We start from the raw sequence: 27,943 nt of genomic DNA on the forward strand, positions 1-27,943 counted from the left end.
CAGATAACTAAATTTCGATTTTCGCGTTTTCCGGCAGGCCCTTGATCTTTGCCCTTGATGCATCAAATGTCAAATTTTATTGTCTGTGAAAATTTGTCAAGAAACAGTTTAAGGCGCAGTATGTATAAATTACTCTATGGTTTACTACCTAGTTTAGTGCTGCACTCTGGCGACAGAACATTGCAGTAATACCCCCTATTATTAGAAAGTTGGCAAGAAATCATGTAGTGCCGGTGAGCGGTTCTGTAGCCTATAGATGCTTGCAACTCCAGGAGTAACACCAGTGCGAACAAAAACTTAAGTAAAACAACAGGTTATTATTGATTTTTTATTGAAAGCGAAACATTAACATTACTTGACCCAAGTATAAGTATATAATGCGCAGCCATACGTGTTTATAGAAAATGGCGGCATAAAATGAAATAGATTTAGTAACATTTTCTTTTTTGGATCAATATATATTATGAATTTTATTGTAATATTAATGATAAGTGCATGTGCGTTCTCCTACTCCTCTATCGACGATACCGCTATTTCAAGCTATTGTAGAAAATTAATATAAAATAATAATGATGTTTATTTGCCAACTCTAATTAAAATCTATGGCAACACCGAATGCTTTCTTGAAGTCATCCACACTGCAGCAGTAAGTGCGTGCGCCCACCGGCTCGAACCAAACGACCTCCTCACCGCATGCGCCGGAGCACAACTTGGGTCCGGCTGGCTCTGTGTTTTCGTGGATCACCACCATCTTCTCCGATGTGTCCAACTGTTTTATGACCTTTAACAAAATATTACACTTTAAACTCGCGTTTTGTAGGTACACATATTTAATTAATTACACGAACGGGTCTACCGCGATATAACAAAAACAATGAAATTATATCGCGGTAGACCCGTTCGTGTAATTAAATATCTGTAACAAAATGTTGAATAGTTAAATATACCTGCTAACTCATTTTTTAACACTAGTTATACATATAGCTGGTGTGTTCCTGAACGCATTAGGATCGTCTCAGTTATGGGCTTCGGTGTTTTGGAATATTAGTTAAGTACCTAACGGCTTAACGTTGTAGTATATATGAATTATCAAACGTCGTTTCGAACTTAAGATATGTAATGAGTCATACTAATGACTGTTCCCACTATTACTAAGTACGTAAACAATATCTGGTTTTCCTTCTAAACTGAATTCAAAGTAGCGATTGATTCTTAAAATTACGCGAAATATTACTAGCGTGTTTTGAATAAAAAGGATGAGCTCAAGAATAAAATATTTGAAAACACTAACCTTCCATAAATACTTGGGTGTCCAAATCCCGCCTACTTGCGCGTAGCTTCCAGCTCCAGACCAAACCGTAAACTGTTCACTTTCCGCTCTTTCCCTACTTATCTCTTCTATATCATGCCAATTTGTCTGAAAATAAAAGTAGATATATTATATTCGTATTACATTTACGCGATAATTAAGCATATTTACTTGAATTTGAAGTTACTTTTTTCAAAATAACAATAGAAAGAACCTTTTCTTTTATTAGGTACCTACAGAAATTAATTATAGAGTCAGACCAAGAATAGTCTGCAGCGGATTTGATAGCCCACGCAGTGCAAGTGTTATTTTAAACGTCAAACTTCTCCTTCCTTACGTCCTTCCTTATTATAAGGATAAGGAAGGACGATGAAATACGGCGTTTCGTGAACCAAAGATTTTCCTTTTTTCTATGAAATTATGACGTATAAATGACACTTGCACTGCGTGGGCTATCAAATCCCCTGCAGACTTTTTTTGGTCCGACTCTAGTTAAACAGAATAGTTTATACACGTACGTTGTTTTTCGGCTTGCAATAATTCACAGAGTTAAGAGAATCGATGAAAGTTGCCTTCTCAGCTGGACCAAAGCTGACATCATCAGCGTTCACTAACTGTATCTTTTCATAGCAACATTTGTCCACACAAGTACTTTTAACCGTCTTGACTTTTCCATTAGACCCCTTCTTTATACCAATTGTATTCATTTTCGTATACAACGGGACGTTTTTGACAGTATCTACGCAAGATTGATATACATCAGTAAAGCCGTTAACATGGAATCCAACTTGCTTCAGCTCTGTATTCGCACCAAGACAAGGTCTTCCTGTTTTAAGTATACTTGATATAACGCTGTTTTTGCAGTTCAATTCCGATATTTTCTGTATACTGCCGTCTACTAGGAAGGAGTCTTCTTTGTCGCATGTAGCGTATATTGATTTTGATGTAGGGAATTTAGTGAAGCTGTTTGAAGATGATTTTTCATCTTGACAAATCAACTGAAGTTTTTCAGCGTGCGGCAGCATTAAATATTGTCCGCTGGTTGGTATGGAAAGCCATGTTAGGGACGAGTCCAACACAAGAGGTGCATGTTCCGTCTTCAAAAATGATCTTGGGATCCCACATTCTAAAAAAAATTGAAATTCTAAAATTACAAAACTTACTACTTATCTAAAACCTCAATGCCACAAAATGAAAATTTGTAAACGAGAGACTTTATTTTTAGCACAAGTTAACATTGTGTCAAAAAAACCCGAGATATGGGTAATTATAGTCTGCGTAAGATAATTATCCTCGGACTGTTTGAAGTAACTTTAGTAAAAACCGGACAAGTGCTAGTCGGACTCGCCCACCGAGGGTTCCGAACTTTTTAGTGGTACTATGTGTTGTTATAGCGGCAACAGAAAAACAATCTGTGAAAATGTCAACTGTCTATCACGGTTCATGAGTTACAGCCTGGTGACAGACAGACTGACGGACAGACAGACAGTGGAGTCTTAGTAATAATAGGGTACGAAACCCTAAAAATTGATGCAGTACCTTTGTCCTTAGTTGTAACTTGGAAGTTGAGGACCAGATTTCCGAGAGGGTGAGTGATTTGACAAGTATATTGTCCCCAACCAATTGGCAGCAGAGATTGCTCATGCACACCCTCTATTTTCTTTCCATTGTAAAGCCATTCGTACTGAAAATACACTTTTAAAATATGAAATACAAATAATCCATGTAATTTAAGCATTCAGAGTTATTCATTTGCATTCAAGTATTTAATTTACATTACATATGAGCCCTAGTAGGATGTAGCGTCATGTTTCTTGAACAAACAATAGGTATATCTAATTAAACAAATTGCATCTTTAATTTTTAATGAAACTATGAAACTGTATTTGCACTAAAACAACAATTATAGTTTTAATTAATACTATACCTTGCCTAGGGGACTTTCATTGGAATAACAAGCGATTTTTTTCCATTCCTCTCCACTCCACTTAATATTGAATGATGACCGATCTCTTTTAGGAGCAGAGCCAAAAACTATTTCGACAGTATGAGAGACAGCTCCGTTCATATCGCTCACGCGGCAAGTGTAGTTGCCGCTGTCGACGTCCGTCGGATGATCGAAGTGCAAAGACGGACCATTCACGTAGTGAGTGAAATTCTGAAAACGCGACACCCATGATTAATGAAAGGTCATTTAATAGCACATTTTTATGGATGGAGTCTGGGATGATAAGCATGTTATTGGTGACACTGACACTGCATTTCAATATATTTTCTTAACACATTCAGGGCCAAGAACCCGACTGTCAGGTACACTGTTCGTAGCGACTGCGCTACATACGGCGAAACTGTGGCTACGCGCTACGAGCGTAACCCGTAGCACTTAGTGGCAATGAATGTGTTAATTTTTAACTAAATTATGATTGATGGCTCATTTTTTATCCATTGAACCAGATTATTTCATAGATTCAAGTTCACTGCAATATCCCTATTATGGGATCAGGTATCAAATTTTCTTAATCAACGCTATCACCAGAAAACCGGGCAAGTGCGAGTCGGACTCGCGCACGAAGGGTTCCGTACCATAATGCAAAAAACGCCAAAAAAAAACGGTCACCCATCCAAGTACTGACCCCGCCCGACGTTGCTTAACTTCGGTCAAAAATCACGTTTGTTGTATGGGAGCCCCACTTAAATCTTTATTTTATTCTGTTTTTAGTATTTGTTGTTATAGCGGCAACAGAAATACATCATCTGTGAAAATTTCAACTCTCTAGCTATCACGGTTCGTGAGATACAGCCTGGTGACAGACGGACGGACGGACGGACGGACGGACGGACGGACGGACGGACGGACGGACGGACAGCGGAGTCTTAGTAATAGGGTCCCGTTTTACCCTTTGGGTACGGAACCCTAAAAAGGCAAGAAATACATAAGTTCTCAGTTTAGTCTGTGACTATAGCTTATTCTTTAGATAGCCTTCAGTTATTTTACATTACCACTTTTTAAACGCGAGAGTTTAAAGTGTTTTAACATATTACCACCTTTTTCTCATTACAAGATGGTTGGTTAGATAAATACTTACTTGTCTGTAGAAGACATCATTATGAAAAATACAAGAAAATTACCTTAAACCACCTCACTGAATTGCGGTCCGTATAGGGCAGCGGGCAGACGAAATCGTATGGATGGTCTAGAGAACCGTAGTGGCTACCATTAGCGTTACCAGAATCTACATATTCTGAAAATTAACAAAAAAAAATGTTAATCAGTTATGGCCAAATATGTACCAATAGTGCATTAACAGTGATAAGTCTCATCAATTTTACCACACAAATAGATTGAAATATACTCAATTTATAATAATCATGCATGTATAGTCGCACCAATAAAAGTCTGCAGCGGATTTGATAGCCCACGCAGTGGAAGTGTTATGTATACGTCATAATTTCATAGAAGTTTGACGTTTAAAATGACACTTGCACTGCGTGGGCTATCAAAATCGCTGCAGACTTTTTACGGTCTAACTCTATTAAATAGATTTTTTTATTATTTTTTTATCAATGCAGAAAGTGACCAAAGCTACTGAGTTAGGGTGTAAGTCACTTTGACAAAAATAAAAAGTTGGTCGCTTTCTGCAGAACTACGGTCAATTTTGTGTATGTACATTTTTGACAATCATAAGAATAATGACATTGAATTTAAATGTTATAAAACCAAAGAGCTAAAAGGAGGCCAGATGACCACATTCGTCCATCCCCATCCCTGATCACATCTCTTCGATAAGTCGTCGAGGTGGTCTTGTTGCCCGTTGCCTACGGCGCTGCGTAAGTGAATTTGCAGATGTAGGGGTAGGATCTGGGTCAGGAGACAGACTTTTTGGGGTGTTAAGATAGCATTAGCGATTTTTTTAATATCAAATCTGATGCATCAGTGACACAGTGAAATCGATTGTTGGTCATGCTAAATGACACAAGAATAAGACAGGAAAAAATTAACACGTGCGGGCGCGAAATGAGGAATATTATCAAAAGTAAAGATGTTTTAGTTCCACTCCTTTTGCGAATCTCTAAATTAATGTTTAGGATAAAAAAATCTCAACTTTTGATTTTTTGACCTATGGCAACACTACAGATTAGTACGCATGCGCGCTAAATTGACGCCGTTTAAACCAACCAATCACAGCACAGTGTAGATTTTCAGTTTGCCGTTTGCAATGGTCGAAAATTAAAACTTTAGATTCGGATTAAATCTGCATTACTAAATAATAATAATGGGGAAAGTCCAAGGAAGGCGACCACGTGGAAGAAGCCCAATGCGATGGACAGATCAAGTCCGCGAAGGCACTAAATCTAAAATCCACGATGCACTGCACACTGCTGAAGATCGCAACAAGTGGAAGGAGTTAGTCCTATGAGTTAGTCCACAAAATAATTCGTGGAGGCCACGACCCTCAGCAATGAGGAATACGACACAAGGAGGAGGAAATAAAATACAGTTTATAAATTGTAAAATACAGTGTTCTGTTCCATTGAATTAATAACAAGTTACATGACATGTGTAGATATTACTTAGTGTTATTGCGCCGTGTTTGTGACTTATTTCGCGAATCCAAGATTTAGCAACATGCAGAAGTGAGTGCAATCAACATATTCCGTGACTTTTGGTGCGATGCAATGTTACAGGTATGTAAATCCATACTTTGATTTGATGAGGATTTAATTTTGCTTATTGGTTATACTAAACTTCTATAATTACTTTAGGTAGCTGATACATGATAAATGACCTTGACGCGACTTTATTGTTAAGAGAATAAGAGCGTGTCAAGGTAATTTTGAACACCTCGCCCGCTTAGCAACTTCTGCTGCTGACTGTACAATTTTGACGGCTTCCGTGTTATGTTGGGGAATATAGTACATACATACGTACAAAGATATATAGGTATTATACGATATGCCTAGCCCGAGACATATCATATATTATTTCACTAGAAGAAGCCACCTTTTCACGTGATATTCAGAGAGTTGGCCGCAAATAAAAACTTAAGAGCCAACGGGAGTGGTCATTTCTCCATACAAAGTACTCCTCGTTTTCCTCCGTGGTTTTTGAAGCTAGAGCAATGATTTTTTCAACACAGATTAATATTGTCAATATCTGTGTCGGACCGTTTTGTTTTTTTTGATATTTTTGTTTTTTAAGGCGCTAGAACCCTTCAAAAATGGCCAAAATGGCCTAATTGACTATGCCGCAATGAGAGGCGTGGCATTCAAAACTGATATCAATTAGCCGAAAAAGCAAAACGGTCTGACACAGATAATTTCATAATCATTTAGATTTCCAAATTTGGTTACGATTGGTTAAGTTTTGGAGGAGGAAACAGAGGAGTACGAAACCTCGATTTTTGAAATTTTTACGCAGGATTTTTCGCCTTGTCCTTATCTTACTACTTTTAGGTGCCGCTTCCGTTAGCGAGACGGGTATATTTACCTAAAATATTTAAAACTCAGCTCCTGTTTTAAGTAGAACTTCACTCACAGGTAAGTTCGTTTAATCTTTTAATAACTCCGTATAGGATAAATAAAGTCTAAGAAAAAAACGTGCCTCCGAAGATCAAGAAAAAATCATGCTTGAATAGATGGCGCCATACCTATGGCCTATGCTCGTGTAGATGGCGACACCGTTAGACATTTAACAATTTATACACATATTAGTGAAAGAACAAGGATCAAAGTCAAATGGCGTTCTAAAAGTTTTAATCCTGTGTCGAAAGATGTCAGTATTTGTGACTACAAAAATTACTTCGACAATACGCCTCTATAACTACTAAATTCTCTTTGGTATCTAGGTAGTGTAGGTATCTAAAGCCTTATACTTACTCGAAATACTAACTTCATAGGGTTGAGCAACTTCCCCGATGTTATTCTTGGCACGACAGACGTAGTGAGAGTTGATACTTGAGTGAATTTCTTTAGGGTTTCGCAGAATTAATGCGTTGTTTTCTACGTACAGGTCCTTTGATTTGTCTAAAACAGAGTTAAACTTTTGTATTTCTGTATTTTTATTCCTGGTTGTATGAATTATAAGGTCAATGTTGTGAAGACTGACTATAAGGGAAGACCGTCTACAAGCTCTTTCGTCGCTTTTAATTCCTGCGTTTGCACATACAGATGTAGTGTTTTCCTTCGTATTTTCTCGAAAACGTTCGTATTTGTCATGCTACTTCAGTCAACCTGAGTACTTTTTATACCGTGACTGATTGAAATAGCAAGACACGTTCGTCCGTTTCCGTGAAAATACCTACGAAGGAAAATAATTATCTTACAGAGGGTCGGGTAGAGTAGAAGGATTGAGCTCTTTCTTTCTGACTGTGTCTGAGCTAGAAATACCTACGTAGACAAATACGACAGTTATTGTCCTATGACGGTCTTCCCAGCAATTAATATATATACCGGTCATCTCCACATTGATACCATATTTATGTCTGTTCTTCTATCTTCTAGCCGCCCATGCAGAGACCTATAAAAAGGTCTCCTGTTCCATTCTTTGTTTTGACAAATAAAAATTACATTTGTCTTGGCAAGTTTTGACATCTGGGCGCATAGAGCCAATATTTACGTACCTCTGCCAACAACTTTGCCGTCGACCTCCCATTGGATGGTGGGGGTGGGGAACCCTAGAGCGACACACGGCAGTCTCATGGCTACGTCGCCTTCTACGCCAGAGTACTCGGCGGTGTTGGGCGGGATGAACACTATCCGCGGTCGGCCTGGGACACAAAAAATATGACATTAGATAAAGAATTGGTTGGCTTTAATATTGCAATACCAATTTATTTTTAAAATCGAATTTTGGTACAGTAGGTAGGTATTAAGTAGAAGCGCTGGTAGCCTAGCGGTAAGGGCGTGCGACTTTGAATCCGGAGATCGTGGGTTCAAATGCCGGCGCGCCGTACCAATAAGTTTGTTCGTGTGTACCTACGAAATGTCATTTGATATTTTATCAGTCGCTTTTCGGTAAACGAAAACATTGTGAGGAGGGGACTAATCCCAATCAAGTCTTAGTTTCAAGGTCACATGCTTAGTTGCCAAGCGGACCCAGGGTCCCACGAGCCGTGGTGGATAACCGGGACATCGGGGCGGGGCTAGGAAGATAATGAGTAGGTATTAGGAAGATGCTGAGTAGCCGGGAATTCGCACGGCGAGCGCTCTGGTCATAGTCGCTTTCCTCTTCAAAGCGGGAAAACGCTAGAATCGGCTAGGTGTTCAAAATGACCTTGACACGCTCTTATTTACTTAGCAATAAAGTCGCGTCAAGGTCAGTTTGAATACCTCGCCCGCTTAGAAACTTCTGCTGCTGACTGTACAATTTTGACGGCTTCCGTGTTATGTTGGGGAATATAGTATGTACAAAGTTATATAGGTATAACTCCGCATAAGATAAATAAAGTCTATGAAAAAAACGTGCCTCCGAAAATCAAGAAAAAATCATGCTTGAATAGATGACGCCATACCTTTGGCCTATGCTCGTGTAGTTGGCGACATCGTTAGATATTTAACAATTTAAACACATATCAGTGAAAGAACAAGGATCAAAGTCAAATGGCGTTCTAAAAGTTTTAATCCTGTGTCGAAAGATGTTAGTAAATTTGTGACTACAAAAAATACTTCGACAATACGCCTCTATACCTACTAAATTCTCTTTGGTATCTAGGTAGTGTAGGTACCTAAAGCCTTATACTTACTCGAAATAGTAACTTCATAGGGTTGAGCAACTTCCCCGATGTTATTCTTGGCACGACAGACGTAGTGAGAGTTGATACTTGAGTGAATTACTTTAGGGTTTCGCAGAATTAATGCGTTGTTTTCTACGTACAGGTCCTTTGATTTATCTAAAACAGAGTTAAACTTTTGTATTTCTGTATTTTTATTCCTGGTTGTATGAATTATAAGGTCAATGTTGTGAAGACTGACTATAAGGGAAGACCGTCTACAAGCTCTTTCGTCGCTTTTAATTCCTGCGTTTGCACATACAGATGTAGTGTTTTCCTTCGTATTTTCTCGGAAACGTTCGTATTTGTCATGCTACTTCAGTCAACCTCAGTACTTTTTATACCGTGACTGATTGAAATAGCAAGACACGTTCGTCCGTTTCCGTGAAAATACCTACGAAGGAAAATAATTATCTTACAGAGGGTCGGGTAGAGTAGAAGGATGGAGCTCTTTCTTTCTGACTGTGTCTGAGCTAGATTACTGAAATACCTACGTAGACAAATACGACAGTTATTGTCCTATGACGGTCTTCCTGGCAATTAATATATATATATATGCCGGTCATCTCCACATTGATAGCATATTTTTGTCTGTTCTTCTATCTTCTATAGTTGTTTTTTTTAGCATTAGAAATAAGGTAAACAATCTTGATGTGTATTTTAATTAAAAAACACGTTTTAAAAATAAGTTATGGCAAATATGTAACAATTATAAATCTAATACGATCATTTATATTCTTCTGCTTCCATAAGTAATACTTACTGATTTTTAAAAAGCGTTTTTAAATTAAAGGACATGTCAAGATCGCTTACCTTCTTTCAAGTTCTTTCTAATGCTAAAAAAAACGAACTATAGCCGCCCATGCAGAGACCTATAAAAAGGTCTCCTGTTCCATTCTTTGTTTTGACAAATCAAAATTACATTTGTCTTGGAAAGTTTTGTCATCTGGGCGCAAAGAGCCTATATTTACGTACCTCTGCCAACAACTTTGCCGTCGACCTCCCATTGGATGGTGGGGGTGGGGAACCCTAGAGCGACACACGGCAGTCTCATGGCTACGTCGCCTTCTACGCCAGAGTACTTGGCGGTGTTGGGCGGGATGAACACTATCCGCGGTCGGCCTGGGACACAAAAAATATGAAATTAGATAAAGAATTGGTTGGCTTTAATATTGCAATACCAATTTATTTTAAAAAACGAATTTTGATACAGTCAAGTGTAAAAATATAGGCGCACTCAACATACTCAAAAATATGTCCCATAGCTCTTATCTCAGCGAATTAAGAACTATGGCACATATTTTTGAGTACGTCCATATTTGCATCCATATTTTTACACTTGACTGTACCTATAGTAGGTAGGTATTAAGTAGAAGCGCTGGTAGCCTAGCGGTAAGGGCGTGCGACGTTGAATCCGGAGATCGTGGGTTCAAATGCCGGTGCGCCGTACCAATAAGTTTGTTCGTATGTACCTACGAAATGTCACTTGATATTTTATCAGTCGCTTTTCGGTAAACGAAAACATTGTGAGGAGGGGACTAATCCCAATCAAGTCTTAGTTTCAAGGTCACATGCTTAGTTGCCAAGCGGACCCAGGGTCCCATCAGCCGTGGTGATAGCCGGGACATCGCTAGGAAGATAAAGAGTAGGTATTAGGAAGATGATGAGTAGCCGGGAATCGGCACGCAAATCATGCTTGAATAGATGGCGCCATTCCTTTGGCGTATGCTCGTCTAGATGGCGACACCGTTAGACATTCAACAATTTAAACACATATCATTGAAAAAACAAGGATCAAAGTCAAATGGCGTTCTAAAAGTTTTAATCCTGTGTCGAAAGATGTTAGTAAATTTGTGACTACAAAAATTACTTCGACAATACGCTTCTATACCTACTAAATTCTCTTTGGTATCTAGGTAGTGTAGGTACCTAAAGCAGGCCACTGACGAGCCTTCCAAATGGATGCCGTTACAATGGATTCATCCAATTGGACGGCATCCTAATATTAAACATTGTACGTTTTTGACATTCACGGACCGATTTTGGATTGCAGGCACGCTATTTGGACTGTTGGAAGGCTCGTCAGTGGCCACCTTAAAGCCTTATACTTACTCGAAATAGTAACTTCATAGGGTTGAGCAACTTCCCCGTTGTTATTCTTGGCACGACAGACGTAGTGAGAGTTGATACTTGAGTGAATTTCTTTAGGGTTTCGCAGAATTAATGCGTTGTTTTCTACGTACAGGTCCTTTGATTTGTCTATAACAGAGTTTTTTAAAGCGTTGTATTTCTGTATTTTTGAACTGAAAACTTCTTTAGCGGCGCTGTGCACTTTTTGTGATGGGGAAAAAATGTTAAACTCGCGATAGGTCACGTGACCGTAAGATTCGTAAGACGTAAGACGGACACGTGACCTGATCGATGGGGAAAGAATGTTAAACTCGCGACATCGTAAGACGTAAGACGCTTCGTAAGACGGACACGTGACCTGATCGAAAAACTATTACAATGTCATTGAGTTTTCACTACTGCCGGCACTCCCGGAGTGTTTTTTTTCTGGCTGTATAAATTATGAGGTCAAGGAAGCTCTTACTTTCTGACTGTCTGAGAGACTAACGTCAGAGAATAAATAATAGTACAGTCGACGTCAAAAATATGTTTACACTTTTGCACGTTACTCCTATGTAATAAGGCACAAAGTGTAAACATATCTTTGACGTTGACTGTACTAGGTACTTACAGAATAAACTATTCTTATTGACCTTAGCTACCATATTTTTGTCTGTTCTTTTTACACGTACCTCTGCCAACAACTTTGCCGTCGACCTCCCATTGGATGGTGGGGGTGGGGAACCCTAGAGCGACACACGGCAGTCTCATGGCTACGTCGCCTTCTACGCCAGAGTACTCGGCGGTGTTGGGCGGGATGAACACTATCCGCGGTGGGCCTGGGACACAAACAATATGGAATGAGATAAATAATTGGTTGGCTTTAATGTTTCAATACCAGTCTAGTGAATGCGTTAAGTAGACACTGTAGACAGTCAGGGTGGTGTATTTCCATATCTCATGATGTACCTACACAATTCCCCACTAGTTAGAATTTTCTCTCGAAAATGTTAATCGGGAATACATTGGAACAATATGCATCTGAACATTAAAAAAAAATTATAACCTAATACTCACTTTGCAAGTCAAGAGTTACAGTATATTCGTCCGTAGCTCTAACATTCCTCGCAACGCACTTGTACTGATCGTTGGTCAGAGCTGCGGCTACGTGGTAAACTTCGTCAGTGTTTGGGAGTGGAGTAAACGTGGTTGCGCCTTGTTTTTTTACGTACCACGATATTTGGGGCCTAGGTTTGCCTGCGGTAATTCTGCAATTAAAAATGTTTTTTTTTTTATGGCCAAGGTGCAAGACTGTGGATACGTCATCACCAAACTTAAATGGAGTTGGGCGGGACATGTTGCCAGGCAGAGTGACGGCAGGTGGGCAAAATGTTAACGGAATGGTGGCCGCTTTCAGACGAAAGAAGTGCTGGCGTCCGTTGGCTCGACATTCGGAAGATTGCGGGTCACTTCTGGATGAGATTGGCTCAGGACCGGGATAAGTGGCGTACTCGAAGAGAGGCCTATGCTCACCAGTGGGCGATAAAATGCTGATATGGTGATGATGATGATGAATGACCAAGTGTAATTTGGAGTTCCTTCTACAATTACAGAACATGATTTTATACAATACAGTAGAAAACACACGTATGACAGAGCTGAAGTTTCTGACAGGCGTATTGTGACGAACTTTACACAGTTTGATAGTATAGAAGTTAAAATACTCTACCTGCAGTGTATGTCGACCGATGCGCCTTCTTTAACGTGCAAAACTGACGGTGTTTTGGATATTGCTGGAGCCACTGCAAATAAACACATTCGTTTTTAAGCGAAGGAAGTCGTATTTTTGTTTGAATCGTAATTGTCTTTTACAGTTAATGTAAATATCATGTTTTATTTAGGGACTTACAGAAATTACAAGTGATTTGAGTAGGTAGTTAATTTGCTTTGGAAACTCAAAAACTGCTCCTTCACCTTACCTGATTGTATTGGCGTGACCGGTGTTTTAGCAACGCGTTTCACCGTGCTCTTAGTGTTTTTAGCTGTTCCAACTACCTGAGAGATTACACACTCAATTAGTTATATATCTATTTTATTAGTTACTTCAATTCGGAGCTCGCCGGTTCAACCGATGAGTTTTTCGTCACTTATGTAGGTACGATATATATATTACCTATTTATTATTAAACTAGCGACCCACCCCGGCTTCACACGGGTTAATAAATTATACATAAATATTCCTCTTGAATCACTCTATCTGTTAAAAAAAGCCGTTGCGTAGTTTTAAAGATCTAAGCATACATATTAGGGAATGCGGAACCGGTACTGTTCCCAGAACCGGGACTAACATTTCAGGTACTGGGAAAGAACCGGGATTTCCCGGTACTTCGGTACTTTTCGGTACTGAGTATTTACTGTTGTATTTTTAGTGTTCCGTACAAAACTTTGTTCACGGAACACTTATGGGATGTTGATAAGTACCTAGCTTACAAGCACAATGAAAAATGTAAGTAAATAGTTGACAGTCGATTCGTTTTGTTTTGATCATCGAAGTCAAGATCAAGCAAGATTGAGAAACTTTCGAGCGTAATGCTAAGATACGTACAACGATCTTAAACGTATGTTCAGGTGACAGGAACATGTCGGTCTTGTAAATGTCTCCTTGCACGTTCGTCAGCGGCAGCGTCCTGACGACATGGTCGCTCATGTCCAGGAGCTCCACCTCGCGGATGAGTGCGGAGTGCTTCTCGTCTTGCACGGACACCATTAGGAGTGTCGCGACGGCTGTTGAAAAATACAAATTAGAGTCAGGGATCACTGGAGAAGTCTAGTACGGATATGATGGTCGTTGTTGTCTACGTGGTAGCGTGATATAACAGTGCCCGCACTTTCAATCGCCCGGTGTTAATAAATGGCGATAAAGTTATCCATCATACACGCGTACAGGAGTGTCCCGCAATGTAGAAAATATTTCAATGGAATACATTCTGTGTGTTTCCGTTTCACTGAGATCAATTGAAGCGGTACAGCCTGGTGAAGGGTGTGAGATTGTAGATGAGATCGAGCTAATGAGAGTTTAGTCACTAGTGCGCTAAATCTAGCCTAATCCACAAGGCTCCTGGAAGAAACTAAGTTTAAGTTCGATGATTGTTGGGAGAAAGGTGATCCTAAATTAAACACTTCCTGATAATTGAGTTCGAATGTATCGTCTTCAGGATCCACCTGAAGGAGATTTTGAAGCATAAGTTTCTTACCACTTATAAAAACAAACAAATGTGAAATAAGCTTTTCGCCATTTTGAATGCGAATCCTTGATGAGTTAATGAAAATGATAAAATAGGTACGCTGGTTTTTCTACCTGTAGTGGGTTGTGTGTCAGTAGCCATCATGTTAGTTTGCACTGTTGTGGAGAAGCCATGTTGGAAATTGAAGTCGGTACGTCCGAACACCATTATGCTGACTTGGGAGTTGCCTCTCACCTTCGCTTTGTAGGTGCCGGAAACTAAATTTGTAAGTTTGGTGACCTAAAATGTAAAAAAAGAAAGATTTTGATCAAGATTATACCTATCCGTATAAACTCCATACTTAACATATCAAATGGCATGAAAACTTAAAGTCTTGACTCTAGTCAACGTGCGAGTTCTATCTATTCTATGTTGTTTCTCTCTTGTTGGTTATTTTTGTTATCTGTTAAGATTTTATCACCTGATGGTCTCATCGGGAGATCAGCGCTGGAAGTCGCCAGCATTATGGTCATATTTTATTACACGACTGCCCAAACAAAAAGAGTGTATTGTTTTCAGCGTTCATGTTTGTATGTATGTGAGTTTCTTTATTCCACCTTAACTTCTGAATGCCTTAACCGATTTAGACGTATGATACATCATTAGAATCCTTACGTCATCCCGGGTAACATAGGCTATGTGACGTCATTATAAAAACAATATGGCGGACTTAATACGCCATATTACGCAACCTTTAGAAAAAAATATCGTGCAAACCTATCGAGTAGGGTATCAAAATGAAGGGTTGAAAGCCGATTGATAATATATATGCAACATGTGGGTTTAAGTTTCATTTTGAGAAAGTAAGAATTGACAAAATATGTTAAGAGAAGCTAATCTCATAAAACCAAATATTATTAATGAATGGGATACTTATTAAAATAAAAGGAAAGGGTTTGATCGCTGATCATAAAACAATATAATTATATTATATTAGGTAGGTACATACTACTCATAGTTTTTAAAACATGTTCGTAATTGCGCTTATGGAATCGAAAAGTCTAAAATATAACTTCTATTTATTAATCGATACGATACAGAGTCCGTCTAAGCTAACTCTGCACCGACTTTGGCAGAACAAATCGTGAAAGTATCATTATAACCGTATGGTTTGATTTAATTTTAACATTTATGATGATGATGACATTTTTTTTAAGGCCGAAGGGTGAGCTCCACGTAGGGCCTACGGCTCAGAGCGTAAGAAAGATGTGCGCTTCCTGCAACTTGTCCAAGTATATGCACTCGGTCCAAAGCCAGGCGCCAAAGACGCCCCCACACTAAAAGGGTCAGGCGTAGCCCGACGTACGTGACACGCTATACGCTTACCAAAGCCGGGCGCCTTTGGCGCCCTCATACTCAAAGCATCGGCCGTAGCCCGACATACGTGGCGCGTTGTACGCGTTCCAAAGCCGGGCGCCTTCGGCGCCCTCATACTAAAAGAGTCGGGCGTAGCCCGACGTACATACGTGGCGCACTGCGCGCGGTCCAAGGCCAGGCGACTTCTACTTTCTCATACTAAAAGTGTCGGGCGTAGTCCGACGTACGTGACACGCTGTACGCATACCAAAGCCGGGCACCTTCGGCGCCCTCACACTTAAAGGTTTTGGCGTAGCCCGATGTACGTGGCGCGCTGCACGCAGTCCAAAGCCAGGCACCTTCAAATCTCTCATATTAAAAGTATTGGGTGTAGCGTGACACGCTGTATGATTACCAAAGCCGGCCTCATACTCAAAGCGTCGGGCGTAGCCCGACGTACGTGGCGCGCTGTATGCGTTCCAAAGCCGGGCGCCTTCGGCGCCCTCATACTAAAAGAGTCGGGCGTAGCCCGACGTACGTGGCGCGCTGCGTGCGGTCCAAAGCCAGGCGACTTCTACTTTCTCATACTAAAAGTGTCGGGCGCCGAAGGCGCCCTCTTACTCAAAGCGTCGGGCGTGTACGAGGCGCGTTATACGCGTTCTAAAGCCGGGCGCCTTCGGCGCCCTAATGGTAAAAGAGTCGGATGTAGCCCGATGTTTGTGGCGCGCTGCACTCGGTCCAAAGCCAGGCGCCTTCGACTCTCTCATACTGTCGGGCGTAGGCCCACATACGTGACACGCTGTACCCTTACCAAGACGCCTTCAGTGCCCTCTTGCTCAAAGCGTCGGGAGTAGTCCGACGTACGTGACACGCCGTACGCATACCAAAGCCGGGCGCCTTCGGCGCCCTCACACTTAAAGGTTCTGGCGTAGCCCGATGTACGTGGCGCGCTGCAAGCGGTCCAAAGCCAGGCGCCTTCGACTCTCTCATATTAAAAGTATCGGGCGTAGCGTGACACGCTGTATAGATTACCAAAGCCGGCCTCATACTCAAAGCGTCGGGCGTAGCCCGACGTACGTGGCGCGCTGCACGCGGTCCAAAGCCAGTCCCCTCAACATTCTCATACTAAAAGTGTCGGGCGTAGCCCGACGTACGTGACACGCTGTACGCTTACCAAAGCCGGGCGCCTTCGGCGCCCTCATACCCAAAGCGTCGGGCGTGTACGAGGCGCGTTGTACGCGTTCTAAAGCCGGGCGCCTTCGGCGCCCTAATGGTAAAAGAGTCGGATGTAACCCGACGTACGTGGCGCGCTGCACTCAGTCCAAAGCCAGGCGCCTTTGACTCTCTCATACTAAGTGTCGGGCGTAGGCCCACATACGTGACACGCTGTACCCTTACCAAGACGCCTTCAGTGCCCTCTTGCTCAAAGCGTCGGGCGTAGCCCGACATTCGTGGCGCACTGTACGCGTTCCAAAGTAGTCGGGCGTAGCCCGATATATGCGGCGCTCTGCGTGCCTTTCTGTACTGAGGACGCCCTCGCAAAAGTAATATAAAGTGACTTCAAATGATTATTAACGAAATCATGACCCCAAAATTAACTAGTGGCTCTGTGAGCTGTAGACCTCGCGAGCAGAGCTTTAAATAACATGGTGCTAAGAGCTTTAAATATAGTAAATTAAAAAAAAACAATACGAAATTTATGTGAAATAAAATACAAAAAGTTATAATATCCCCCCAGCATACAATTACTGGGGATCGAACCCAGACCCTCTGTGCAAACAGAAAAAGCGAACGTTTGCAAACTGAGCCAAATAGTTCTTAGATGGGTTGACGAAATTTAGCTACTCCTTCTCAAATTAAAATTAGTTAAAATTAAATATCTCATCATCATCATCATCATCTCAGCCTATATACGTCCCACTGCTGGGCACAGGCCTCCTCTCATGCGCGAGAGGGCTTGGGCTATAGTCCCCACGCTAGCCCAATGCGGATTGGGGACTTCACATACACCTTTGAATTTCTTCGCAGATGTATGCAGGTTTCCTCACGATGTTTTCCTTCACCGAAAAGCTAGTGGTAAATATCAAATGATATTTCGTACATAAGTTTCGAAAAACTCATTGGTACGAGCCAGGATTTGAACCCGCGACCTCCAGATTGAAAGTCAGACGTCATATCCACTCGGCCACCACTGCTTCAAATAAATATCTCAATACCTCCGAAACCAGCGAAATAAATTTTCTGAATTTTTGGCCATTTAATCTATAAACATATCTCAAAAAGAAAACACTCGTATGGTACCGATACCACTATTTGTTTAGGCGCGAGCTATCACGACTCCGCCATTTTAAAAAAATTCAAAAAACCGGACGGACAATAAAATTTTATTTAGACATAGAATCCAGTCACAAAATTTCACGAGATTCGGTTAAGAATTGCGACCTGTAGAGGAGAACATCCGGACATACAAAAGCAAAATGCTCCAGTCGAAACGTAGATCTTCGCTACGCTCCGGTCAATTAAATAAGTAAAAAATTAAAAAACACGACTGCGAAAAAGCGAACTGAAAAGATAAAAATATTTTTTAGTTGTGTTAGATACTCAACTTAATGAATGTAAAAATTCTAAAAAGTATAAAATAAAATAAATTAATTAAAAATTAAAAAACACGACTGCGAAAAATCGAACTGAAAAGATAAAAATAATTTTTAGTTGTGTTAGTTACTCAACTTAATGAATGTAAAAAAATATTAGAATATGAGTGTTTAGTGAAGGTTATAAACAACAAACGCAAAAGTTTTATGCTCATTTAGGATCGTGACTAATATTTTTTAGTTGTGTTAGATACTCAACTTAATGAATGTAAAAATTCGAAAAAGTATAAAATAAAATAAATTAATTAAAAATTAAAAAACACGACTGCGAAAAATCGAACTGAAAAGATAAAAATAATTTTTAGTTGTGTTAGTTACTCAACTTAATGAATGTAAAAAAATATTAGAATATGAGTGTTTAGTGAAGGTTATAAACAACAAACGCAAAAGTTTTATGCTCATTTAGGATCGTGACTGTACCTGTGTATTTTATTTCAATTGCAGTCGGGGACCTTTTAAATGGGAAAATGTCAATACATCAAGGTCCCCGACTGCAATTGAAATAAAATACACAGGTACAGTCACGATCCTAAATGAGCATAAAACCTTCACTAAACACTCATATTCTAATAATTTTTTACATTCATTAAGTTGAGTAACTAACACAAGTAAAAATTATTTTTATCTTTTCAGTTAGATTTTTCGCAGTCGTGTTTTTTAATTTTTAATTAATTTATTTTTCTTTCAATGTTCTTTTGAATGTATAACTTTATATAATGCTTGTGTTACGAATAAATTATATTTGTATATTACCTTGACATTCTTCGTCCACGTAATTGGCGTGCCGGTTTTCACGCGGGAGTTCGGGTCATAAACCTCTAGAACCACATCCGTCCCAGAAGCTGACACCACAGCGTACTCCGTCTGCTCGTCGATTGTGAACTGAAATAATGATATACAAATTATATTTAATCAAATAATCATAGCATCATTAGCATCTGCTCACAGCATTTCACGAGAATCGGTTGAAAATTGCGACGTGTAGAGGAGAACATCCAGACATTTCAAAGCAAAATGCCCGAGTCAAAACGTAGACCTTCGCTAAGTTTTGGACAATGAATGCGTACCTACATTAGTAGGTATATACTAGCAGAAATATTTTTTGGCAAAGGAGAACCCCAAAAAACCTCGTCCTGTCATCAGATTTTGATTTGATGAGCATACCTTTTCAAGCACAAAATAATTTTCTAAAAAAAGGGATCTAGATTTCGAAATAGAAATAATGGTATCTTTTTTCATTCGCTTAAAATTTTATAATAATACCGTCCTTCGATTCATTCTAATAAAAAAAAACGTTTTCGTGGTTTTCCAATACAAATAAGTAGAAATAGCCAAGTTACAGGATTAGTGGGAGGGACATATTTCCAGTCTCATTCAGATATGTGAGGATGGTAAAGTTTAATATATTTAATAGGTAAATAACTAAATAGGAAGATTGGTAGTTTAATATGTATTTCCAAAATAGTGTAGCTGTACGCTCGTGTCGTACTTACGTGTCGTTAAAAAATGCACGCAAATGTACAGTTTAGCCGTTTGGCACACGCATACTACAGCAAGCCTATTATGGATCGCTTTATCCACATTTATCCACGTGATAAAACAACTATCACTTTTTAGCTCTGCGGGATAGAAAGAGGCGGAAACCGTTTTATCACGCTGTCACGTAGACAAATACGACCATCATATACGTACGGTCAAAACATATTTTTTGACCCGCAGTTTAAAAAAAAATCCTTAGGACGGGAGTGCTGGGTCATTTGTTTTTTTTTTAGTATTGGGAAAAAAATATTTTTTTAGAAACATATCTTGTGTGGTATCATATGAAAGGGATTTTTGAGGCGATTCTAAAAATATACCACATCATTACATTTCAACCATTTTTTTTTAATTTAAACAAAAATAATTTTCAAAACATAGTCACCAAGTTTGGGCTCCTCCAGATACGATATGGCTGATTTTTTTTTGTACAATACCGTAAACCGGGGTTACTTTGATTTGCGGGTCGACTTTGATAACGACTTCCCTCCGCTACTAAAGTGCTTGTTTTGACGAGTTGGAAAATACCTTCGCAGTTATTTTTTCTTTATTGGCAACACTGATAGTTGCTTCACCGCCCAGTAACCGGACGCGAGTGTAATATTATTATTTCGTCTTGAAAAAAAATATTAATGGCGGGTACGCATTTCTTCCTGGTTTTATTGCTTGAAAAACTTAAACAGTATTTGTGTCAATAATTAAATACATGTAATTTTATAGTGTCTTAGGTTAATCAGTGTTTATTCGTGAGTTTATAAAAAAATACCTGTATTCAACAACCTACACATGAGCACATAGCCGGGGAATCCATGGGTCGGGGTGTCTTTGATCACTTATACGTGGTGAAATTGATCAAAATATTAAAGTAACACCATGAATTATTTTGGCAACTTATGATTTTTTTATGTATCTTTTTCAATAATAAATAGGTATCGTTTGAATCAGTGGAAGAGGTAGAGGTTGTAGAATTATAAGTTTGTATGTAAATGTTGATCTCCGGAACTGCTTATCTGATTTTAAGCATTCTTTTACCCGTTTCTATTGTATGGAATTAACTTTCTGGGTGGAAATTGGCTATATTTCATCCTGCGTCTTTGCTTTAGGTGTTTTATTATACATGCGTAAGGCCACCAGCCCACCACCACCAGGGTATTAATTAATTCTACTATTATTAAATATGCATTTTTTTTTATAAAAACAATGCCAGAGATTACAAAAAAAATATCGGGTAACGAGACTACAAAAAATACCAAGAAGAACAACTCAATGATGCACTCGCACACATAGTGGCGGGCACAAAATCTATTTGTGCCGCATCGAAAGCATACAATTTTTTTTATACAACTTTACACAATAAGTATAAAGGCAACATATCAAAAACCCGGGTGCACAGACCAAATTTACTGAAACCGTAAAGCTTGCAATTCAAAAATCAGTTGCTAAGTGAGATAATAAGTTATAATCCTACGTTATTTATAGTAGATAATATAATAAGCGCTTAAAGTTATCAATTTGTATCATTTGGTATGTTATCAAAGTAACCCCACACCTTAAAAATATAAATAACTTAAAAAGTACTTAACCGATTTTTATTTTTTTATTTTTTATGGGCTTTTTAGCGGGTCTACTTTAGATTGTCAGCAAAAAAATAGTGGTTTCAAAGTAACCCCATTCTCAATATAACTTTGATCGCGTTGTTATTATTTTTTTCCGAAAAAAATATAAGTCCTAATTTTTTTTTATTTGGCAGGCGGAAAGAAGAGAAAAAACCGATTATTATATTTTTATTTCATATTTTTACCTATATTAGGAAAGTCAAAAAATGGTGCCAAACTCTAAAATTGATCAAAGTAACCCCGGTTTACGGTATACCACAAATGTTACGTGATATCCTCATATCTAATCCCAATAAAGCAATTTTGAAAATAATTTCATTTAGTGTTTTTTTTTTCAATAGCCTATCTACATGTATATTGTGTCCCACTGCTGGGCAAAGGCCTCCCCTGTCTTTCGCCACTCGTCACGGCTTTGTGCATGCTCCCGCCAGTCGCCACAGAATGAGTCCAGGTCGTTTTTTTTAATTAAGGGATTTTTTTTTAGGAACTGCGCGTCCAAAATTTTGTTTTGATCTCTAGTATACGTGTGCCAAATGGCTAAAAACTGTATATCGATTTGCCGTTTTTCTATGAAATTGGGGTCGTACGGCTGCCGCTAAGGGACACACATAATTTAAACTCCAGGAAGGATAAATTAAATAATGCGTAATATAGTTCTGTTATTGCGGTAGAGATACACAGTCATTATGGCATCATCGTTGATTTCTACTAAAAACGGGGAATAAACAGTTAATTGTATGTAATACGAATGGTATTTTACCAATTACTTTAACGAAAAACAGAAAAAGTTGAACACATCATTTGTATATATTTTCTTGACTTTTCACGGGATCCATCCCGTTCAGAATCTTAGATATCATTATTATTGCCTCAGATTTGTATAGGTATATTTTCACTTACAGGTACATATTTCCATGTATATGCAGGGACAGTTGCGACCGCCACCACAGTCCTGTCGCCCTTAATGGTTTCCTTTACGTCCTCGATTACCTTAAATAAATAAAAAACGTAAATTTAAATAATGAAATAGGTAAATCTACCCCTAGAGTCCCTAGACCGGTAGTCCCATTTGGGGTCGGCCCTCCTCGTCCCCATCCTCCACTGAGCACGATTCCGTGCGGCATTGGTGTCGATTTGAGTTGAGCTTCTTTGAGGTCTCTTTCAACCGTCGTCAGCCAAGTGGAGCGTGGTCTTCCGGGTAAAATACTAAATGGATTTTATAGACTATTTAAGTTTGCGATCCGTAACATCACAAGCCAATAGCTTGAATGGCTTGTGATGTTACGGATCGCAAACTTAAATAGTGTATAAAATCCATTTAGTTGAAGCCGATATTTTGCTATAGGTATATTTATATCATCATCATCATTGGCCACATCATCTGTTGTAGATGTTTGTTGCGGCGCTTGTGTGTTTATGGGGTATATAGATGTTTTAATAGGTATATAAGCCAAGTTCAAAAGAAGAGAACTGGCGACACAGCGGCCGTGTGTTTTATATTACACGAACCATTTGGAACCATGATGTTGAACACCGTTAATGTATATTATCTGATCACTAAACGACTTTATACATTTTATGAAACAGAGACAAGCAAAAATAAAAATTGTCCAAGAGCATGTCGGGCGACGCTCAGTGAAGGGTTTCGTAGTTACCATTCTGCCAGAATAGGCTCAATGGGGGCTATTAGTAAGTATCATGTACAGTCAGCACAACTATTAGCTAAGCTATTACATATTTATATGTAGGGGTGCTGCTAACTACTAACCTCCCCCTCCCCCTATAACTTTTGAACCATGGGTCCAATAAATACCTGGTTGACTTCGCCTTTATCGACTCTAAAGACTTGTCCGCTACACGCCGTTGCTATTTTCTGGTAAACCTTGTACCCTTCATCAGACTCTCGACCGCAGGTGATATCAGTGACGATTATATTGACCTGAAATAATAAATTAATGTTTAAATTGCTTTTTGCTGTTCTTTGTGAAATCACTAAATGCGTTGAAAAATTACAGAATAAAATACAAATATGTTTTAGGGTTTAGCCTTACCTGAATTTGTTTCTCCTGACACATAGTCTTAATCTCCTCAAATTTATTGTAGTCCTCTGATGTGGTGTCAGTAAATACATACAAGTAAGAACCTTGGCGACTCTCTTCCAAGCCCTTCTTGATACCCGACAGGGCGACCTCTAAGCAGTACGCAGAGTCTAGAGTAATTGAGTCCAGTGCCTGTTTAAGTTCTCTCGCATCGCGGGTTTTTTTTCTAAGTATAGCGGCTATAAAAAGATAAACATGCCATGATAGATACAGGTAGGTTGCGCGAAATTTTATATTTGTAACTAGCGGCCCGCCCCGGCTTCGCACGGCTTACACAAAACCACAACAAATTATGCACGTAAACCTTCCCCAAGAATCCCACGCGCACTCTACTGATAGGTGAAAACCGCATGAAAATTTGTTCAATAGTTTTTGAGTTTATCGCGGACATACATACACACAAATAGACAGACGCGGCGGGGGACTTTGTTTTATAAGGTGTAGAGATTTTGTTTAATTCCTCCTAATTAGTCTTCATTAGGTTGTTTTCATTAATTTGTCGTAGGGCGAAGAAAACTGAATTATGAAGTATCTAAAATCTAAATTGAATTATACATATTTAGTAAAACTGCAGGTAAGTCATTTGGTCAGACACAATTATTATTATTGGATCAATCTATATTTTAAGTGTATTCAAGGAAAATATTGTTAGCGCAATTTTAACACTTATTTAAATGTTTAGGTAGGTACTTAAGTATAAATAAATTTTCATCACACTTGCTCGAAAAATACCTTATTTCATGCAGGTCTACTGAAGGACAAGGCCTATATTGTTCCCGCGGGAGTTGTGGGTTGTGAAAAAAAGCTATAACTTCCGAGGGAGTTAGGAATATAGCTTAATGTAATTCATAAAATAAGAACAAGAAAAAAATCGACCCAATGCATGGTAGGTAAAGTCGTATTACATACAATAAAAATACTTACAGGGCTGTGTTGGATCGCGATGATTTCTGAATGTCACCAGCACTATATCTTCAATCTGACTCGACTTTTCCCTCAAAACAATATCAACAATAGACTTGGCGGCATCTTTTACTTGCGAGATTTCATCGCCCATAGACGGGGAGTTGTCTATAACGAAGGTCAGGCTGTTCTGACCGCACGACACTTGGGCTATTAGGAACACTAACGGGAGAAGCTTGACCGCCATCGCTGCGCGGTCGGGAGTGCGCACACGCAGAGGTACTGCGCTTATATATACGGGGCGATGACGTCATTAATTTCCATAATTAAGTTACAATATCTGGGAGACCGTGCTTTGCTCGGAAAACATATAAGAACTGAAATATGCGCGTTTTTCAGAGATAAGACCTAAATAGATTTTTCGCCCCCGAAAACCCCCATATAGCAAAATTTATTGAAATCGTTTGAGCCGTTTCCGAGATCCCCGAAATATATCTACCTAATACCTTTAAATGAGCAATTATTGTTTATTTATTTATATATTATATATTTCGGGGATCTCGGAAACGGCTCTAACGTGTTCGATGAAATTTGCTATATGAGGGTTTTCGGGGGCGATAAATCGATGTAGCTAGCTAGGTCTTATCTCTGGGAAAACGCGCATCTTTGAGTTTTTATATGTTTTCCAAGCAAAGCTTGGTCTCCCAGATATTATATACTTAAATAAACAAGAATTGCTGGTTTAAAGGTATAAGACAAATTAAATGCAATTAAGTTCTGTTGACCCACTTCCCAACTTCCAATGAAACTGAAAATTTGGATACAGATGTAAGTCGGGTTGCAAACCAATATTATGATACCATCGAGCTGATCTGGTGATGGCGACAGGAGGTGGCCATAGGAACTCTGTGATAAAACAACGAAACCTAATTGTGTTTTGGGTTTTTAGAATTTACTCGATGAGTATTAGTTGCCTGTGGAAAAACAAGTACAGTCGATAAAAACTTGTATCAAGTGCGAGTCAGACTCGCGTTTCGAGGGTTCCGTACATTAAGTCCGACTAACGCTTGACTGCACATTTCTAATAGGTTTTCATGTCATCTGGTAACGAACTATTTTGTGAATTTTTTTATAAATTTTAGACGCAGTAGTTTCGGAGATAAAGGGTGAGGGGGGAATGGTCATTAATTGGCTATTTTCTTAAATAACTTCTAAACTATTTATTTTAAAATTACAAAAAATATATTTGAGATTCTCAAAATGAGCTCTTTCATTTGATATGTAACACGATATAGTTTAAAAAACATTTTTTTTTCTTTTTACCCCCCAAAAGTGGCCTCCATATTTAAAATTCATTTGTACGTAAGATGTCCGTCTTTGGGTCACTAATTTACATATGTGTACCAAATTTCAACTTAATTGGTTCAGTACTTTTGGCGAAAATGGGCTGTGACAGACGGACAGACAGACAGACAGAAACACGAGTGATCCTAGGTATAAGGGTTCCGTTTTTTCCTTTTGAGGTACGGTAATGGCAAACGCGCTCAAGGTGGGGCTCGTAAGAGATGGTCTGACGCCATCAATGGAGACGTGTTGCATGTGGTCGCGATCCTCAGCATTGAGGGAACGAGGAAGAAGAGAAGAAGAACGGAACCCTTAAGACCGGTTAAGTGCGAGTCAGACTCGCGTTCCAAGGGTTCCGCACATTACCCAATTTTTAACAATTTATTTTTTTATGTGGAACGGCAACCACCTAATAAAATACATCACTTTTATAGATGGAACTGCCTACATAATGCCGAATCATATATCCTAACCGATTAGGTAGATTTGCCAACGGCCTTCTCTTAAGAGGAAAGGGGACTGCCATTTCTCCATTTTCCTCTCTGGATATTGAAATTATGGAAAATATTATTACATAATTTGATGTATATTAACCATAGCTATGCCTCTTATACTTTTATCGAGTTATTGATTATTAAAAAAAAAATGTTCTTTTCGAATTTAAAATTAGTTGATTATTATGTAACGATTATTATTTCAATTTTCATAGTTAATTTGTTACGCAATACGTACGTTTTAATATTACTTGTTTCCTTAATTATATTAATATTTGAGAGCCCGAGCTTTGGTTTAATTTAATTATGTTTTAGTATTGAAATGTTGATACAGGAATCAAATATAGGTACAATAAATAAAATAAAATAAATTTATTTCTGACAATTGACAATCCATATTTTTTAAAATTATAATAAATTAAAAATTACAATTAAATTAAAGATTAAAATGAACTAACAACTTACACATAATTAAAATACAATTAAAATTAGAAATTATTAATAAAATTAATAAATAACATTAGATTAAATTAAATTTACAATTTTATTAAAACTAACATGTAGGGAGGACCAGTGCTTTAGCAAGCCACTGTATCACCTGTTACCCACTATAGCCAGGAGGCTGTGGCGGCTGTCACACACCCTGCTAAGCAGTGTTGGCCGAACATTAATTGCAATTGACCATTAACCAGTACAAATTGAACCGTGAACGGTAACGGACGGTTACAGTTGACAAGAATAATCAATTGCATTAACGTTTCGGCCAACACTGCTGCTAAGCATCGCGGCGCAACGCTTGCGAAGCGTGGCGTGGAAACCGTCCACGCTCGCGTCCGCAAACATTCCGGACGCGCTACAGTGCCGCTTTGCTCGGAAAACATATAAAAACTCAAAAATGCATGTTTTCTTTCAATTTTTTTTTAAATTTTCAACATGTGATCAGAGTTTCAGACGCTTGGTTTTCTGCCAAGTCAAACATTTCGGAGCAATTTTGAATGATAATCGACTCCTATTTTATGTGATTTACTAAATTTAATGACAGTAAATACGGATTTCTAATAAATTGTAGCAAAAATAAAATAATATATTTAACAAGTTTTGTCATCTACACAATTTATTGCTCAGTTAAATTATGCAATATGTTTTAACTGTTTGGCTGTTGAGACCGATTACCTTAGTCTTAGAAGAAAATTTTACTTTTATGCTCTAGCTAGAGCATAAAATGCGATTTTATGTCGTCTACGCACGACATAAAGGTGCACTTTTTGAGCATGAGAAGTGAAAATTAATTCATTCATTTATATATTTATTTATACCATTTCCGTCTCAGACTATTATTAGACTAAATTACCTCGACATAAATGGGTGCCTTTCAACCCTTGGTTGACAATCTACTATAACTATTGAGGTTTGCTATAAAGAGTATTTTTACTGTATTGTAGTGTATCAATAAAATGTAAAAACATAATAATACATTTTTAATAGATCCCAAAAAAGATAAACTAGGTTAATGTATTTTCTACCTGTGGG

The 27,943-nt window shown here is 38.8% G+C and overlaps 1 protein-coding gene across 1 annotated transcript; it reads right to left on the reverse strand.

Annotated features, from left to right (window-relative positions):
* Positions 1–314: 314 nt before the first annotated feature.
* LOC134794885 (hemicentin-1-like) lies at positions 315–24,827 on the reverse strand. The gene is made up of 18 exons (XM_063766717.1): positions 24,597–24,827; positions 23,625–23,851; positions 23,387–23,512; positions 22,474–22,563; positions 19,175–19,303; positions 14,546–14,711; positions 13,793–13,971; positions 13,167–13,242; positions 12,917–12,989; positions 12,265–12,455; positions 11,880–12,026; positions 11,191–11,337; positions 4,439–4,551; positions 3,237–3,467; positions 2,849–2,993; positions 1,828–2,435; positions 1,292–1,417; positions 315–781 (listed from the first exon to the last, which is right to left on the reverse strand). Exons 1-18 carry the CDS (start codon positions 24,820–24,822, stop codon positions 590–592), a joined length of 3,192 nt encoding a protein of 1,063 aa, XP_063622787.1. The 5' UTR covers positions 24,823–24,827; the 3' UTR covers positions 315–589.
* Positions 24,828–27,943: the final 3,116 nt, after the last annotated feature.

Source organism: Cydia splendana, chromosome 11 (genome assembly GCF_910591565.1).
Source record: "Cydia splendana chromosome 11, ilCydSple1.2, whole genome shotgun sequence".
Taxonomy (NCBI): Eukaryota; Metazoa; Arthropoda; class Insecta; order Lepidoptera; family Tortricidae; genus Cydia; species Cydia splendana.